At 40.1% G+C, this 19508-nt stretch overlaps 1 protein-coding gene across 5 annotated transcripts in view; it reads right to left on the reverse strand.

The window, feature by feature from the left end:
- The window catches only part of LOC131221251 (uncharacterized), a 74296-nt gene that overhangs the window by 52138 nt on the left and 2650 nt on the right, over positions 1 to 19508 (reverse strand). The window contains exons 2-4 of one of the 5 annotated variants that reach the window (XM_058216446.1): positions 15662 to 15924; positions 15421 to 15540; positions 15143 to 15301 (exon numbers count right to left, since the gene is read on the reverse strand). In XM_058216446.1, the coding sequence (XP_058072429.1) occupies positions 15143 to 15301; positions 15421 to 15540; positions 15662 to 15924 (542 nt within the window). Of the gene's footprint in view, positions 1 to 15142; positions 15302 to 15411; positions 15541 to 15661; positions 15991 to 19508 lie in introns of all 5 variants that reach the window. The other 4 variants (XM_058216445.1, XM_058216448.1, XM_058216449.1 and 1 more) reach the window with 4 other exon arrangements.

Genomic DNA, 19508 nt, shown 5'->3' on the forward strand with positions numbered 1-19508 from the left:
TCGCCCCCACCTTCTATCATCCATATTCCTCTCCTCCTACAGTCATTCCACCTGCAAATCCATTGTTAATTTGTAGTTGTTCCTTCTCTACAGCAGATTTATGGAATCTGGCCTTGCAAGAGGGTTGAAACTTCGGCGGAGCACCACGCACGAACCGTATGTCGGATCGGGCCGAAACTTGGGGGGTTTGTAGCCCAGCCCTAGCCGACCAGCCCCAAGGAAGGGGTTTTTGGGTTAGTAGGCCCCACGCAAGTGCCGACAGCCCTCAGTGCACATGCGTCAGGCGTGGCGTGTTATCCCCACGCGCGGGCGGTCTTCAGGTTCACTCTCTCCTCTTTTTCACTCTTCTCTTACCTGATTTCCCTAACCCTAGATTATCTTAAACTCCCAATTTCTTTGCCCTTTTTCCAACCCTAGGGTTTCCCGAATTGAAACTTTGTATCCATTGGATTGGGGAAATTATCAAGGTATCCCATATCAGTATCGGTTGGTGTAACGGTGTCCTCCGATACCGATACAGATACGGGGGCGTAACAGCCCGTAACAATGCAAAAAAAAAAAAAAAAAATCCAAAAAAATATGAAAAAATATGGATCAAATCCGAAATATTCTAAGCATTCCAAATATGCATTCATTTATAAATTGTAACATGTTTATGGTGGTGTAATGGTCCACTCTTTGGTGAGAAGTTGTATCGGACTGTCTAATGAATTTATGAACCAGACAACCTGGATTTGACTGCAAAACTAATATATTTAATTTTCTATCTACTATCAATGATAGATATATTAGAATGAATGTAATATGAAAATATCTTACATATATAGGTGTTTGCAATTATTTTTCATAATTCATAAAAAAATATATAAAATGACAACAACAATCTGTAAAATGAACATTAACATGTTCTACTATGATTAACACATCATATTCTACCATTAAAACATCAAAACATTCAATAAAAAATAATTTTTCGAATTTAAAAAAAAAAAAGGCCGAAAATAGTGCATAAATAGAAAAAAATTAAAATATATATATATATAAAATGATAACAACAATCTGTAAAATGGACAGTAATATCTTCTATTATGATTAACACACCATATTCTACCATTAAAACAGCAAAACATTGTATAAAAAGTATAAATACCTATTTTTGAGGAATTTCTAGAAAATGGCCCACAGAGCTTCGAATCAAGAAAATCCTTAATATAAGTTGTTTTTATCTGTAATATCAAGCTAAGAGTGGTCGAAAATAGCAATAGAATTATTTAGGAAGAGTTTAAAAGAAAGAAGTTTCAAAAAATGTGAAAAAACAAAACTAAAAAAGCAAAAAAAAAAAAAAAAAAAAAACGGCCGTTACGGCTACAGAATCGGGGGGTGACCGTTACGGCCCCGTATCGCGTAACGACCACGGCCATTATCGATACGTATCAGCCAATCCGCCCATATCGTAACGAATACGGAACACCATGTGCATGTGTGGCTGAATCTACTCTCCTTTGAGTATTGTTTGGTCTACAATTTTAATTGATTCAGCCCTAGTATGTGTAGGCCTGGACCCGCATAGATTCCCCTTGATTGAGTGCTTGACTTTATGTGGGATGTGGAATTTTGTGTGATTGTTTTGAACTAGTATGATCTAAAGCCTGGAATCTCACATATTATGTTTAAAATTTCTTGTCTTGCATCAAATTTGATATCAGAGCCTAGGGTTCTTATAGGGAAATGCATTGCATATTTAGGGTTTGGTCTATTCACGTTTAGTTTGCATTAACTCTCATCATAAAGTCTTGTAGGATCATTTAGTCTCATTTAGACGCATATAGTTGTGTTAGAAGGTCTTTGAGTTGAGGAGTAGTCATATGCCCACACGTACTGGTCGCGGTTTTGGTTTGCACCCTACCCTAAACATGGAGCAATTGCAAGAATCAATGGACAACCTAACCCGGCAATTTGAGTCTTTGGGTAAGAGCTTGGAACAACGTATTTACCATCGCCTTAAACAAATTAATGTGCGCGTTACCCAATTAGAGACCTCCGCCTGGGCAAACTCTACCATTGGGGAAGATGCTCAATCCCAGGCGGGTGGTCAAGCGGATAGACCAAGGAATGGAGGTGGCCAAGGAATCGGTTATGGGCGCGCACCCGTGCACCCACCTCGCGAGGGACATCAAGACCACTATGACCCCGATGTGCAACTCCTCAAGGGAGTGAGAGTAAATGCTCTTACGTTTGATGGCCACTTAGACCCTAAAGCTTTTCTAGATTGGTTGGCGGATATGGACCACTATTTTGAGTAGTATGACATGTCGGATGCTTGTCGAGTCCGATTCGCCAAGATAAAGCTTGTGGGTCAAGCAAAGAGGTTTTGGGCTACTCTAAAGCAAAAGAAAGGGCGAGGGAGCTCCCAATAGTCCACTGGGGAGAAATGAAAGAAACACTTGAGAAAAAATACCTCCATTTTTCTTAACACTTGAGGTTGGTTGAGGAATGACAGTCTCTTCGACAGGGTTCCATGAGTATTGTTGAATACATTAAGAAGTTCGAAGAGTACTTAACCCATTGTGAAGCTGATGAGGACCCCGTACTCACCCTTGTTCAATTTAAGACGGGCCTCCGGTCTGACATTAGGAGAGAGTTGCTCGCCAAAGACATTGACACTCTTGAACAGATGTATCAAGTAGTGTTGGAGGTCAAGCAATACCTCAAAGCATCTGTGGGAAGGCAGTTTGAGTCTCGTGATTTTGGCGCTAAGGCCAACCCTTCTGGGGATAAACATGGCACTGGATATCAGTATAAGCCTTCCAGTAGCTCTCGGTCTAGGCCTAAGGATGATAAGGGTAAAGAAGTCGGATCTAGCTTGCATAGAAGCGAGGCGACTAGATCTTTTAGATGTCAGGGGTTTGATCACTTTGCCCACCAGTGTGGCATGAAAGAGGGCATTAAGGTGTTCCTTATTTAGGGCAAGTAGAAGTAGTGCCCCCAAAAGGTAACGGTGAGGAGGAAGAAAATGAGCCGGCAGAAGCCCCTAGTGATGAGGAAGAGGGACCACAAGAGTCTGCGACTCTTGCGGTTATGCGTTGCGTCTTTGCACAAGCAGAGAATACCGACGATTGGCGCCACAACACGATCTCCGATACTAACACAAAATGTGGTGATAAAAGCTGCGAGATGATCGTGGATAGCGATAGTTGTGCCAACGTGGCATCAACTGGCACTGTGAGCCGTCTGGGCTTGAAACTTGAAGCCCATCCTCAATCCTATAAAGTGTCTTGGGTTGATAAAACTTTTATTCCAGTCTCGCACCGTTGTCTTGTTCCTATTCAGTTTGGATCATATAAAGACACATTTTGGTGTGATGTTGTTCCTATTCAGTTTAGGACATAAAAACCTAGGAAGCCTATTGATCTTGTCCCTATGTCACTGACCCATAGGCCATTAGAGTCTGCAGAGTCCTTTGCGCATCACATTCATTCATTGCATCAAGAAATCAGGAGAAAGATCACTACTAGTAATGAACATTACAAATTTTCTAAAGACCAGCATAAACGTTTCAAGGAATTCAATGTAGGGGACTCTGTGATGGTCCGCATCAGGCCCAAGCGATACCCTCAGGGAACCGTTCGTAAATTTCACGCGCGTAGTGCTGGACCTTTCAAAATTATAAAACGAAAGTCTCAATGTGTATGTGGTAGATCTTCCACGTTCCATGGGATTAGTTCCACATTCAATGTGGAGGATCTAGTTGCTTTTCAAGGGACCTCTGATACATTGTCCGGCCCTTCGCCCAACCATCCTGATTCTCCAGACCTGCCCCTTGATCCATGGCCTCTTTCCGACCTTTCTTCACAACCTCTACCTCCCATACCCACCATTCCCACTCCCAGAGAGGAGATAGATGATATCCTGGACCATCAGATAGTATCTACGTCAGACGGCGGATTTCAAAAGTTCCTAATCAAGTGGAAGTCACGCCCAGCTGCAGATAGTACGTGGCTCACTGAGGAGCTTCAGAAACTTGATCCTGACATCTTGGAGCAATCAAGCGGTTCAGGAGTTTTGTTTCGCCGGTGGCGAAATCTTCGCAGCCGTGGAGTTGATGGGGACATCATGCGCACAAGCACGCCCCCCTACGCACGTACGCAAGGATGGCCCCACCATTGATCTATATCCATAACGAAGTCTAGGGAGGGCCTCCTAGTTAAAGGACTGCGTTTTGATTCCTTAGAATGGACCTGATCGTCAAGTGAATCCCACCATGGGTTCTCATGATCGTGGCCTACTATTCTAAACGATCTAGTACTTTGAGTTTTAGTTATTATTATTATTAGGAACATCATGGACAGTTTAGATTACTTTAATTAGTTGTTATTTGTGGTTACTTCGTCTCTAAGTAATAGGTTGCGCACGTGGCGCGAGTTTTGGGGTATAGGATTTTATTATAAATAGACACCCCGTGTAGTCTTTTTTCTCATTGATGATTGGAATAAAAATTTTGCATTTTCCTGCTCCTCTTTGAGTTGTGAAAACCTAATTAGGTGCGAAACTCTCCCTTCTTCAAAGGGTTACTACCGTGGTGCGAAGCCACACCCATCCCGATTCGCCCCCACCTTCTACCATCTATATTCCTCTCCTCCTACAGTCATTCCACCTATAAATCCATCGTTAATTTGCAGTCGTTCCTTCTCTACAACAGATTTCTGGAATCTGGCCCTGCAGGAGGGCTGAAACTTCAGCGGAGCATCACGCATGAACCGTACGTCGGATCGGGCCAAAACTTGGCGGGTTTGTAGCCCAACCCTAGCCGACCAGCCCTAAGGAGAGGGTTTTTGGGTTCATGGGCCCCACGCACGTGCGGACAGCCCTCAGCGCACATGCGTCAGGCATGGCCTGTTGTCCCCACACGCGGGCGGTCTTCAAGTTTACTCTCTCCTCTCTTTCACTCCTCTCTTACCTGATTTCCCTAACCCTAACCCTAGATTGTCTTAAACTCCTAATTTCTTCGCCCTTTTTCCAAGCCTAGGGTTTCCTGAATTGAAACTTGTGAATCCCTTGGATTGGGGAAATTATTCCTGTGCATGTGTGGCTGAATCTACTCTCCTTTGAGTATTGTTTGTTCTATAACTTTAATTGATCCAGCCCTAGCATGTGTAGGCCTGGACCCGCATAGATTCCCCTTGACTGAGTGCTTGACTTTATGTGGGATGCGGAATTTTGTATGATTGTTTTGAACTAGTATGATCTAAAGCCTGGAATCTCGCATATCATGTTTAAAATTTCATGTCCTGCATCATTTATATTGCTTGGGTGATGTCAAAGTTTGTGGCAGATCTTTTATGGGCTTGACATGGAAGTGGGGTTGGAGAAGTTGTTTAGAGATTGCTTGTTATGGCAATTTTCTAGTCCATTTAGAGGAAGCGAAATAGGCAATGCTTTGAAATAGGAGTTTATCATCTCAGCAAGTCATCAATGGTATTAAATGTAATGTGTTGGATCGGCTTCTTTTGTAAACGCAGCTAATTCTACCAATATCTACTCCTTTTTTGAGTTGTAGAATTGGGATGTATTCTTTCATGCTTTCTTGGCGCTTCTCTAATAAATTTCAGTTTCTCTCAAAAAAAAAAAAAAAAACCCTGAATCAAGCTAATTTGCATTCTCTCCATATATAACCTAACCTCAGATACCTCATTTTGTGTAGGTATTTTCCTACACTACATTTCATATATCTTTGCTTCATGGTACATGAACTTAGTAAAATAAGACTTTCATCCTTCTACTCTATACTTACTAGTTCCACAATTTGTTATACCCCCACCCCCCTCCAAATCTCTCCGCTTCACAAAATTTAAACTTGGTAAATAAGACTTCCATCCTCCTCTATACCTACTCTGTTTGTACCTCGAATACCTCATTCAATGTACATGTCCTATCTCTACTTCACACTCTGTGAACTTGGTAAAATAAGACTTCTATACTTACTAATCTACAATCTTTTTGTACTTGAACATATGGTGAATACTATGGTTGAGTGTTATATTAGACAAAACAATGTCTTCGTTTACTACAACCTATACGTGTTATTATATGTTTCGGGACTTGTACTTTGAAAAATATTTTAGGGAGACTAATGTTTCAACTTTGACTAGACTATTCCCTAATAATGCCTCTGTTAGTGCACTCATTTTCGCACCTTGTTTTGTCAATCATGTGAGCCATTGTGTCATGTAGTCGGTAGAGCTTTTGGAAAGTGAAGACCAAAGACACAAGCGGAACAGAAGCATCAAGGAGTATATACAAGTAAAAGAGATGCCTTGGTGACCCTAACCCTTAACCCAAAACAACCATATAGCCTCTAGATGATCTTGACATGATAGGAATATTAATTTGATCATCCCTTAGTCTTAGGAGACCAAGAAAAACATGATAAAGAAGGCTAGAAGAGGTACGGATCTACTGTGTAAAAGATAGACCAAAACAATAGATTCGATGGCATGTTCAATGGCATCGAAACCTAGCCGATGGCATCAATTGAGAATCAGGGAAGTCCAACAACCAATCTGGAAATTTGGTTGGAATTCTTAATGGCATCGAGGTCCCTTCGAAGTTTCGATGGCATCAAAGACCCTTCGATGGCATCAATTTGAGATCCAGATTTGTCCAGCAAGGTTCTTGAAATTTCCTCTGATTTTCTCGATGGCATCGAAGATTGTTCTTCAATAGCATCGAAGACCCTTTGATGGCATCGACAAGACCATTTTCTGCCCATTTTTTTACCATTGGAGCTCGAACTTTTTATAAAAGGCAGTCAGTTCTTGGGCATTTTTATCAGTTTTTAGAGCAATAGAAGGTAGGGTGATTCCATCTGCAAATCCCTCATCCTAAGCTTCTATTCCATTGAGTTCTAAGCTATCTCCTTTGAGATTACAACTCTAATGAGGATTGCAACCTCACTATTGGAGATATGCTTGAACTCCTCTATATCCTAGATATTGGACTTAGGCATTCTTGGCAAATCATTGTCCAGATCTTCTAGGACCTCATCTTCTTGAATCCCCTAGGAAACCAACTACCCATTAGTTGTAGGAGATTCGACCCACTCACATCACCTTAATCATCTTGAAGACACATCAAATGCAAAGAGATTGATCGTGGAGCTGAAGCCTTGGCGAAGCAATGGCAACATGATCAAGGGGGAGCATCGGGGAGCTGATTGAAGCACGGGAAAGCAAAGATCAAGCAACCCAAGAGGCGCAACAAGCGGGGCCCAATCAGACAAGTGAGTTGTCATTTTTAGAGTCCATTGTCATGCTCCTTGTGTAGGTTGGAATACAAGAGTTTGTGTTCAAACTCACCTAGCGGACCTTGGCCTATGTGGCCTAAATTCGTAGTTCTTGTGTAGGACCTAGATTGTTGGTTAGCCGAAGGAAAAACCAACTCAAGTCCTTATGTTGGCCTCCAGGGGGAGAATACATGTCGGGTTCGGGAGTAGGACCCATGCTCGTGTAGGGCATAAATCTTAGGTTCGGGATTAGGACCTTGGCCTGTGTGGCCCAAAATTATCAGGTTCAGGATTAGGACCTTGCCCGTGTGGCTTAAATTATCGGGTTCGGGATTAGGACCCTTGTCCTTGTGTAGGACAAAGTCTAGGTTCTTAAGTAGGACCTTTGCTCGTGTAGGGCATAAATTATAGAGTCCTTGTGTAGGGCTGTAAAGGTTTGAGGTAAACCTAATTTAAAACCTTACATAGTGAAATCCGGTACACTCTAGGAAAGAGTGAGTTTGCCGGGAGTAGAGTAGGCACGTAGCCGAACCACTATATATGATTGTGTTTGGAATTGCTATTTGCTCATTTATTTAATTATGCTTATGTGTCTTGAATGTTTAAATATGACGCATGATTAGATGAATGTTTAGGATTGATAGCAATCACATCCCACACACTCATATACACTATCTTATATAGGTTAGTTGCTTAACTTGCATATCTAGTGTAGCCTATGTGATTGGACCCTCTAATGGCTTAGAAGCCTTAGAGTTACATTGCTTAGTTTAGCTTAATTGGCAATTAGTTTAAACTAGGCAATTGTAGTTTTTAATTGAAAATTTTTAATTGGTCATAATCACCCCCCTCTAAGACTTAGCCAACATTCCTTAGCTCCACCATACTTCCGCACTAAGATGCATTGCGGCACATTAACCATAATTTCAGCCTCACGATGACATGAACATTGAAGAAACCTTGGCAGTTGCTACTCTTGCCGCTAGCACTTAGTTATTGGCTATGGGAAAATACTTTTGCACATACATGGTTTGAGGTCCTAGCCAACACGGAAATGTCAATCTCCATAGGTTTATCAATGGAATTATTAGAGCAAATGACTCCGACTACCTGACTCAGCTAAGGACAAGTAGGGATTCGTTCTTTCTTTTGTGCCAATTACAAAGAGAGAAGACAACATTAACAAATACAAGAAGATTGACATTAGAAGAACAAGTCATCATGTTTCTCCACACTCTTGGTCACAATGTAAGAAACGAAGTCATTGGATACCATTTCACACGTTCAAGTGAACCAGTTAATCAATATTTCCATCAAGTGATGAATGCAATAGTTTCATTATATCCTGATTTATAAGATGTCCTCGTCAATAGACACCTCCCGAAATTCTTTCTAATCTAAATTGGAGCAACTATTTGCAGGTAATACATAATAGTTGTCCATTTTATATAACATATAATACAATGCGATAAAACCCTAATTTACAAGCAGATGTCGTTAGGACTGCTGGTGACATTAATGGAACCCACATACTAGCATAGGTTCCCTCGTATAAGAATGCAAGCTTTTGTAATAGAAAGGGGGTGATTTCCCAAATGAAATGGTAGTCTATTCATACGATATGACATTTCCTAGCCAAATCGGATAGCACGGCTTCAGATAGATGTGTGCTTCAAGATGCTCTCAATCATAGACCTAATGAACTTAACATCCCACACGGTACATTCACCTATTCCTCATGCTTGTCTTAGTCTTGATACAGTAGTTCATGAATGGATATTTATACGATGTCAATTATTTGTAGAGAAATACTACGTAGTAGATGTTGGATATGCCCATTCTCGTGGATTCATGGCCACTTTTAGATGTGTTTGATACAATATGAATGAGTATCGTATAGGACGAATTCCTGAAAACAAGGAAGAATTATTCTAATTAACGTCACTCCTAATTAAGGAATGCCACTGAACGTTGATTTGGACTGTTGAAGGGTCACTTCCCGATATTAAAAACGACTCCTTAGTTCCAGTTCCAAACACAAATGAGTCATATTTACTTACTGTGTGCTCCACAACTTCATTCGAGTGAGAGAATCCGACATTTTACTCGAAGCTGCTCCAAGCCAAGATGATATACCACCACCACCACCACCAGAAGTAGATCGTGTTGAGTCAGTGTTTAATCGAACCATCACTTGCCGGCCGTGATATAAATGAAACAGTGAAGAAAATATATGAGTTCGCAGAGAGGATGTGGATGGATTCCCATCCAAACCTCCAACGATAAATTACTTTTTGTTCTTTTATATGGACTACATGATACTTATGTGTTTAGGCTATCTCTAATTATGTTCATTTTGTTTATGCTCATTTTACGCACCTACTATAAAACAGTTCTTAAGAGATAAGTTAATTTGGTTATATAGTTATCTAAAATATGTATTATTTGACAAGAACTTTGACTTGCTTAAATGGTGACATGAACCTTTGTGATGAAATTGCACTTTCAAACTACATATAGCCAATGTTCGAAATATCAGTATCGCGTTACGTATCGCACCCTTGGGATACAGATACATATCGGTTATCGCATGGGATATATCGGTTGTATTGCGTAATGTATTGCTGTTGTTGGAAACATGGGGAAACATTGGAAATTGGTCAAATTTTTCAATGAAATTTCAGTGATTGTTAAAAAAGACATCAATACACACTTACAAATCAAAACATTACAAAAAACAAGTGCACATAATAGGTTTTCTTTGTATGGGGTCCTAATCTATGCATTGTCTAATTGAATTGATGCAAGTACATTCAAAGTCTATTCATATAATTTATAAATGTGAGAAGACGTGTGGAAACACAAGCAATACATTCAAAAGCAAAAGAAGAATAACTAGATTAGGTTATATACATGTTTGATTTTGATTTTTTTTTCAATTTTCTGCAACTCGGTCATTCTTCTCCAAATCCCGAAATCGAAGTTCCCAATCCATGATTTTTCATGCCATGCAAAACATGAAAAATCATGTATTTGTAACAATTTGACACTGATTAAACATGATTTACATTAAAAAAATAATAATAATAAATAAAAGGGGGATCCAAAATTTAAAAAATGCTCACCGGATTGAACATGTGGGATGTATCCCACTACTTGTGTGTTTCGTATCGCACAGCTGGGATACAAAATATATCGGCCGATATAGTCGATATTTAAAACACTGCATATAGCCAAGATAACACCTACTAAAAAGACAAACCACCTTTGGTATTTGGAGGTCGTCATCGAATTCCCCATATAAATCACCAGCCAAATCTCCACCAAAATCCCCAAGGAAATCACCGGGGAAGAAGGTGGGTAAAGCGCAAGTATATTGGGATGAGGATGGCTAGTGTTTGCAATATTGATACTATCGGCCAATATTATCGATATCGCAATCCAAAGATACAAAATCCTTTAGAAGAGACTATAAAAAAAAAAAAATGACAAAATACTTGGTATCGATCGATATATCGCATAATATTGCTAAATATCATTCGACATCACTAAATATCTACTGTAGCCAACTACCAAATTCATCAATAAAAGGGCCAGGGATGTTGGGAGAGTTAGAACAGTGTAAATATCTGAAAAAATGGGGAAAAAATTTAAAAAGAGAAACTTCCAACATTGTAGATTTCGGTACCTATAGAAGAGATTATCCTGATCAGAAGTTGTATTTGGTGGGCCATTCAAATCGAAGCGTCGTTCGTAGGTTAGTGCAAACAAAAATCTTCGATTCCCTTTTTTTCTTTCTTCTAATAGATTATTGTTTGATAACGCAAGTGATTTCAGTAGTTAATTTGAAAAAATCCAGAGAAATTTAGAGATTTGGGAGAGATTTTAGGGATCCAGAAGGCCAGAACCCTCTCTGCCTCCAAAAATGGCTTCCGAGCCCTTTTTACGTGTGCAGATTGCATTAGTTGGAGACGGACAATCCTATCAGGGGCTCTATAGGGGCCACCATGATGAATGTGTTTCATCCACACCGTCCATCCATTTTAATAGATCATTTTAGGGCATGAGCCCAAAAAGTAGGCAAATATAAGGCTCATGTAAACCACACCACAAGAAGCCATGGTGGCAATGATGTCCACTGTTGAAGCTTTCCTAGGGCCCACCGTGATGTTTATTTTCCATCTAATCTGTTCATAAGGTTTGACAGACCTGGATGAAGGGAAAACATAAATATTAGCTTGATCCAAAACTTATGTGGCCCTCAAAAAATTTTATTGGTGGCCATTCAATGACCACTGTTTCGTGTGGTGTGGTTTGGATCTGCCTCATTTTTCGGCCCATGCACTAAAATGATCTATCAAAATAAATTAACAGTGTACCATATTACGTCGAGGTGGCCCAGTGTTCTTAATTTCGGCGAAATTTCGATAATATTGCCAATAATTCTGTCACCGATTCAGTGACAACAAAACCCCCTTTTCTCATCTCTTCAGAATATCGTGAGTTGTCGGCGATTTTTTTGCCGAAAACGATAATATCTGAAAATATCGTCGAAATATCGCAAACTATTGGATTTTTCCACTACAGCAAACAGTCACGCGAGAGAGAAATATGATAAAAGGCTCCTGTTTTCGCCAATTATTGCTGGAAATACTGATTGCGTGTGTGAATTAGTCACAAATTCAAAAGAAAAAAAAGAGAGGAAAACTTCCGGAAGCTCCTCCCGCTTCTTCTCCTTGCTTCTCTCTCTCTCTCTCTCTCTCTCTCTCTCTCTCTCTCTCTCAATGAGCCTGAAAAAGGCTCTATTTTCTAATAAATGAGAGACTGCAAAGGCACTCTTTTCTATTCCTTTCAATAAATGAGAGGCTAAAAAAGGCATTGTTTCCTCTGTCCTTTCCAACAAACAAGAAGCTCCTAGGTTTTTCACATCCACCCAAAATTTGTATTTGTGTCATTTTTGGAACCAACCCCTAAAATCAGGTGGCAAAATAGATGGACAGTGTGGACATACCGTGCATGCATCAAGGTGGGTACTACTGTTAGGGTCCCTCCCACATCGTTGGTTCCGCATTGCACGCGAGTCCCAGAACAAGACAGTGTTTGGGTGGATCCTTAGTTCCATCGAGGTCGATCGATCCCTTGTTATGGGGCCCACTGTGATGTATATGCCTTACATTCACACGGTCCATCTATTTTGACAGTTCATTTTAGGGCATGATACCAAAAAAGTAGATCCAAATCTTAGGTGGACCATACCACACGAAAGATTGTAGATCGTTTGTGTTGAAGGCACAGGAAATTTCAGCACCTTGGCTTCTCGTTGGTCCATGTCATTTCCGACGACTCAGTCTAACAAGATATGTCGGATTTATCTCGCAAATAGATTGCGTGCTACGCAACACAACTTTTAACGTGTGGAACTTCTCTGAGCCCCCACAATGATTTATGTTTTAGATCCACACTATCCATTAATTTTTACAAATCATTCTAGAGCACGAGCCCAAAACCGAGGCACATCTAAAGCTCAAGTGGACCACACCACAGAAAGCAGTAGGGATTGAACAAACTACCATTGAAACTTTCCTAGGGCCAACCATGAGGTTTATTTTCCATCCGACTGTTCATAAGATCACACATACCTAGATGAAGTTAAAATACAAATATCAGCTTGATCAGAGCCTTCTGTTGCCCGAGGAAGTTTTCAATGGTAGCATCAACTCCTACTGTTTTCACCGGTGTGGTCTGCTTTAGATTTGGATTTGCATTACTTTTTGGGCTCATATCCTATAATGATATGAAAAAATGAATGGACAGTGTGGATCTAAGAAATACATCATTATGGGGCCCACGTAAATTTCACATGTCAAGAAATTTCGTTGCTTACTGTGTGGTGCAAGCGAGCGGATTAGGTGAGACCCCAGCCTCACCCAAGACCATGCAGCCCCTACCATGGGGCCCAACTTGATGTGTATATTCTATATCCACTTTGTCCATCCGTTTTTTTCAGATCATTTTAGAGCATGATCCCAAGAATTAAGAAGATCCAATTATCATGTGGACTATATTCTAGGAAATAGTGGTGATTGATAGATGTGTTTTTTCTAATTTCTACCATAGGTTGTGTTTTCATACATATCTTGATACATTTATAAATGTTATGCATCATATTTGAATATAGTTGCCTTAGTTCAATCAGACAACGGCTTAGGACCACATACAAAAGAAACCTATTGTGCGCACTTTTTTTTTGAGATATTATTATTTAAAAGTGTGTATTAAGGTCTTTTTCAACAATACCCGAAGTTTCATTGAAAAATTCAACCATTTTCCCAATATTTCACTATGTTTCCCAAAAAGTGTGATAAATTATGCTATATAAACGATATATCCCGTGCGATAACCGATACATATCTATATCCCAAGGGTGCAATACATTGCGTGATACCGATATTTCAAACATTGGATATGGCCAATGTTTTAGCAGACATGTCAATGGAACAAGTCAGACTAGGTCCCAAGCCTGATAATGGCTTTAAGAATGATGCATACAAGGCAGCTGTTGACGAGCTACAACGGCGGCTGCATATAACCATTAGAACTGTTAATCCAAGGAACTGATTGAAGATACTAAAGATGCGCGAAGGAACTGCTTCGTGCTAGTAGCATTAGTTGGGATAGCATAAAGTGGTTACCACAACTGATGTCGTGTAGAAATCCTACATTAAGGTATAGCATTGCAATTGTTTAATTATGCATGCATTACATTATGGCTATCTAATATTACTACATAGCTTGTAGAACGTGCTTTGTTTCTTTACAAATAGTCGCAATTGAATGCCTTACAGAAGGAAGTCAATGGATTGATTTGAAGATTTAGCTATCAACATTGGCAATGAACAAGCGACTGGATGCTATTCCCAGATTAGGAAGCATGTTCCATTGGTTAGAGCTCAAAGAAACAGGGAACCTAGAGACTCATACACCAATTCCGACATGGGCTACCATGATAAGGTTGAATTAATTACTAATTTCCTAACAAAGAAATTGGTCATCATCGTCTTTAGTGGACTTCTCACAAGTCCAGCATGCTTGATATCCATGCTTCAGGTTGAGGGGAGTATTGTGGAGTGGTGAGGAGTGTCATCCGTGTACCATATCATATTAAAGTGTATTATTGGTGTAGTGTAGTCATGAGGATTATCGTATCAGTTCATTATTAATTAAATAGCTAGTTGTCTCAATAGACTAACAAGCAATTAAACCCTAACCTCCCTCTCTCTTCTTCTTCTTCTTCCTTTTCCACACTCTCCTCTTACTTTCTTCCATGTCCCACTCTCTACTTACTTTCTTCTATGTCAACACAAGTTGACATGGACACATGTTCAACACTCCTGGACGCATCTGAATCTATAACAATAGTTTTTTGGGTAACTGATTTTTGGGTTTATTATTATAATTTCTGATTGGGATATCCTTAAATGAAGTACTACAAGAAAATATTAAAATATTTTATTATTGATGTATCAATCAATCGGCTTCTAGAAGTCGTGTCGTGGGTCTGACATCCCTTATCTCTGGCCAACACCAATATACATGTTGGTGTTCAAACCATATAGATCTTCAGTAAATCTTTGTGCAATTAGACCTTTTACTAAAACTTAGTGAGAGCAGTACTGTGAGACAAAAGAATAAAAACAAAACCAGAAACTCATAAACAAAAAGACAGAATAGGATAAGACTACCTAAGAGAAACTTCAAGCTTGGGGCTGCTAACTGAAACCGTGATGGATCATGGAAGTGAAATTTTGTTTATTTGCATCTAGTTTTAACTTCAATTGCTAAAATTTTAAAGATTCTCACCTCCTCAGAAAAAATCTTAGACTTCAAACTGGTGCTTCCACCATAAGTTTCCATTGATTCTATTTCAATACCAGAATCCTTCATATCCATCAGTTCCTTTCTCAAGCCCTCATCAGTACAACCCAAGGCATATGCATTTACAGCAGCACTGATGTACTCCTATTAAGAGAGACCAACATACAAATTACGAAAGACATAATCGATCAATCACCAAAAAGAAAAACAGTGATGCATGAAAGATGTAAAAGAGAAAAAAAAAAAATTAGTACAGAATATACTTTGAGGTTGTCACCGCCTCCACGATCAATAACATTCCTGTACCGCCTAAACAGGCTGGTTGCTATATTCCGAGATGAACGATACTCATCATCTGATGAAGCACAGATATGCAGACGACACTAACCCAACTTGTAATTATGTCAGTCAATACACAAATATTCCTTGTTTTCAAATTTTCTAATAACACTCCCAGTGGTCAAAACTATTCAAAAAAATAGAAATGGAGCAGAGTTGGCTTACCAGCCATTGCTTTAAAGTAGCTTGATTTGAGATCTTTGATACACAGTGAATCTTAGTCTTTGCTCTGCTACACCATATAGAAGACCCAAAAGAAGTGTATAACCTTTGATTGCAAGGGTTTCTCAAAGAACTCTGACCAACTACGTTGCTGCTCAAGAAATTAACATGCACAATGTTGCACAATGCAGCTTGTGTCGATATTTTAGCATCTCCATTTAACCAGCACCCGCTGACTGCTTTTTGGGCATGTAATGTCAGCATGGCTGCATCATAGCCGCCAATACCATTCAAATCTTATATGAAATAAGTTCCAAACTAGTGCTGCTATCCTGCATACAAGAGAGTAACACCGGCCATAATGAGCCAAGAGCATAAATAATGTATTCAGCTAACTAAATAGTTGCCATCTACAAAGCAAGCCCCATATTCCAGATATAACATTTGCCATCATGAAATCATAAAATAAACAAGAAGAAACTGTAATAAGGATATGCCTGTTTAGTTTGAATAATATGAGATGAATGATTTATTAAAAACGAAAGGTTATGTAAACAGTCCAAACTTAATTTGCACCGGATCCTTTTTAGGTGATGCCATATGCAGTCAAGAAAACCAAAACCAAGCAGATCCAACTTGAAGGATCAAACCCAAGACCAGGCCATGTATTCAACCCCAACAGGACTCCATTCTAAAACCCAAGACAAGCCACGGGGAAGCTGGTCGAGGTACAAAATTTCGTGGCTCAGGCCCCAACAAAATGAAACCTGAGTACGCAATGTAGAGCATTGTACCTTGACAAACAAGGTCATATCATGATCATTGTATTATCCACAAACAGTTATGTAACAGCCATAACATTATTGGTGGGTACCATTATACGCTTACAGGGCCATAATGGCTGTAACAGAAAAAATGGCCCATAACAGCCCGTTATGGGGCCATTACAGTTGATGATGATGATGGCAATGAAATGGCCATAACGCCAATTATGGGTTCGGCCACTGCTACCGTTATTGAATACTACCGTTATTGAATACCATGATGGGTTTGTAAAATCTCTTAAATGAATCCAATCACATATGTATGGTGTAGTAAGTGTTCTTGGTGATTTTTAAGCTCTGCAAGGGAAGTTAAAAGCCTAGACCAATAGATCCCTCCTGTGGACTTTCATTCCATTAATGTCATCCCAAAAAGCGAATAAATGGAGGTCCTCCATGCTCAATCTCCCAGTTATGGTGTATTTACTTTTCTTTTGAGGAATGATCACACACACTTCAGTGGATGGTAAGATACCACAAACCAGGTCCACACATATGGCACTTGCCATGTGTGTATGACATCCAAGTTGTCCAAAAGGGAGCCCACCATAAAGATCACCTGGCACAAAATTCACAATGGTCCACCACATGAACCATACCACATGAAAACAATGGTATTAGCTGTGGTCCAATTTGATCGTAGGGCCCACAGATCCAAATAGTACAATTGATTGGTGGGTCCCTCAGCATCATTCTGATGCTCCAAATGAAGGACTGACTGGACTGTGGGGTCTGAGAAGTCCAATTGTCAGAGTTTTCCAGTGATCATATACAAATAGGTAAAGGAAGTTCATTTTGGAAAGATGTTTAGATAGGGGAGAAGCTGCTTTGGGAGGTGTTTCTGCGCCTGGCTAATCTAGCAATGGATAGAAACATCTCAGTCTCTAGTTGCTTTTCTATGTTGCAATCTAGAACCTACCCATATATATATATATATATAGAGAGAGAGAGAGAGAGAGAGAGAGAGAGTATATATATATATATATATATATATAGAGAGAGAGAGAGAGAGAGAGAAATTTGCAGGATAAGGACGTGGGGAATTTCGGGAAGCTTCAAGAACTTCTGCTTGGTTGCTTTCCTTAGGCGGAGGAACATGATAGATTGTTGTGGAAGGTGCATAAATCAGGCTGCTTCTCAGTCTGGTTCTACAATATGATCCATCTTGCAACGGAGGGCGTATTTGTATCTCCTATGTCTAGCACTACAGAGCACCCTCAAAGGTAGCAGCTTTCACTTGGCTCGTAAGAAGGAAGAGGGTGCTATCAGTCGACAACCTCCAGCAACGCACTATGATGATACCCAATATCTGTGCGACGTGCATGGGAGATACAAAATCAGTCAGACACCTTTAATATGGATTGCCCGTTTGCCCAGGAAGTTTGGAAGAGATTCTATGGTCTGGTCAGTGTCCAACTGTCCATTGGGTGATGCCAGGTTGGGGACTTTTTCTGGTCTAGCATGGGGTTGGGCTTGAAAAGAAAACAAAGGTGTGTTGACAGTTGGCCCTTATAACTTCCCTATGGTCTTTGTGGAGACAGAAATGGAAGGCAGCTTCGGATGTGAGCACCTTGGCATTTGAGGTCTTTTGTAATGCTAAGTTCTATGCCATGGAATGGACCTCCTCCATCAAGGCGATAGAGTCTTGTAAGTCCTCCTCTCCTTGCGTTGTAGGGTTTTATGTTTCGTGCAGCACTTCAGTGGGTGCAAATTTGCCGGGTTTGATCATATACTAAAAGTGTTAAAAGGGGCACTCGTTGTGATGTAGGCTCGGTGGAGCGGTAACCTTTACAAGTTAATCGGGAATACCATATCAGCTGGAGCTGCACTGTCTATAGCGGAGTCCACATCGGCACGTTTGTGGCATACGCGTCTAGGCCACATGAGCAAGTGCGCTATGATAGTACTTTCTGATCAGTGTTTGATTATTGCATTTAAAAGTGCTGATTTTAATGTATATGAGCATTGCATATATAGTAAACAATCACGATTGTCTTTTAAATATGAAAAGATATAAGGGTGTTCTGGATTATGTGTATTCTGATGTATGGGGTCGTCGCCCATGGTTTCTTAGGGAGGGATACAGGTTGTGGTGGTGTGAAGGGATACAACCTATATGACCGGGTTACATAAAAGATCAGAATAAGCCGTGACATCAAGTTTGATGAGGACTCCTTGTTCCGTAAGGATGAACACAAGGAAACAGGAAAGTCAGCCAAAATTGACGTTGAAATAAAAAAAGATGAGACACGGGTACAAGCCGGGCCATAGGAAGACCTACAGGAGCAGGTGGAGTAGCTACCTATGAAGAGATGACAAGAATATTGCGTTCGCCCTCATTACGGATGAGGAAAATCCGTCTACCTTCCAAGAAGCACTAGATGATCCAAATGCTAATAAGTGGATGGCAGTGATACAAGACGAGATGGACTCTTTGTACCTAGTGGAGCTTCCCGTTGGGCGTAAAGCGATCGGGTCCAAGTGAATTTACAGGAATAAATAGGATAGATACAAGGCGAAATTGGTTGTAAAGGGGTATGCCCAGAAAGAAGGCATCAACTTCAGCGAGATTTTCGTACCAATTTTCCGCAGATATCTATTAGATTTGTGTTGGCGTTGGTTGCCCAATACAACCTGAAACTGGAACAAATAGATTTCAAGACTACTTTCCTTCATGGAGAGTTGGAAGAGCAAATTTACATAAAGCAACTAGAGGGGTTCGAATAAAAGGCGTCAGAGAATAAGATTTGTAGGTTGATGAGGTCGTTGTACGGCTTGAAACAGTTGCCTAGCCAGTGGAATAAGAAATTTGATACTTTCATGGTGAGTCAACGATTTACCAGAAGTGAATATAATCATTGTATCTACTTAAAGGCTTTAAGTGACGGAAAATTCATCTTATTGGTATTATATGCTGATGCAATGCTTATCCCAAGTCGTATCATGTTTGAAATCAATATATTGAAGACTTAATTATCAGGGACATTCGAAATGAAATATTTGGAGGTTGCAAAGAGGAAATATCGGCA

The sequence above is a fragment of the Magnolia sinica genome, chromosome 12 (assembly GCF_029962835.1).
Source record: "Magnolia sinica isolate HGM2019 chromosome 12, MsV1, whole genome shotgun sequence".
Classification (NCBI taxonomy): Eukaryota; Viridiplantae; Streptophyta; class Magnoliopsida; order Magnoliales; family Magnoliaceae; genus Magnolia; species Magnolia sinica.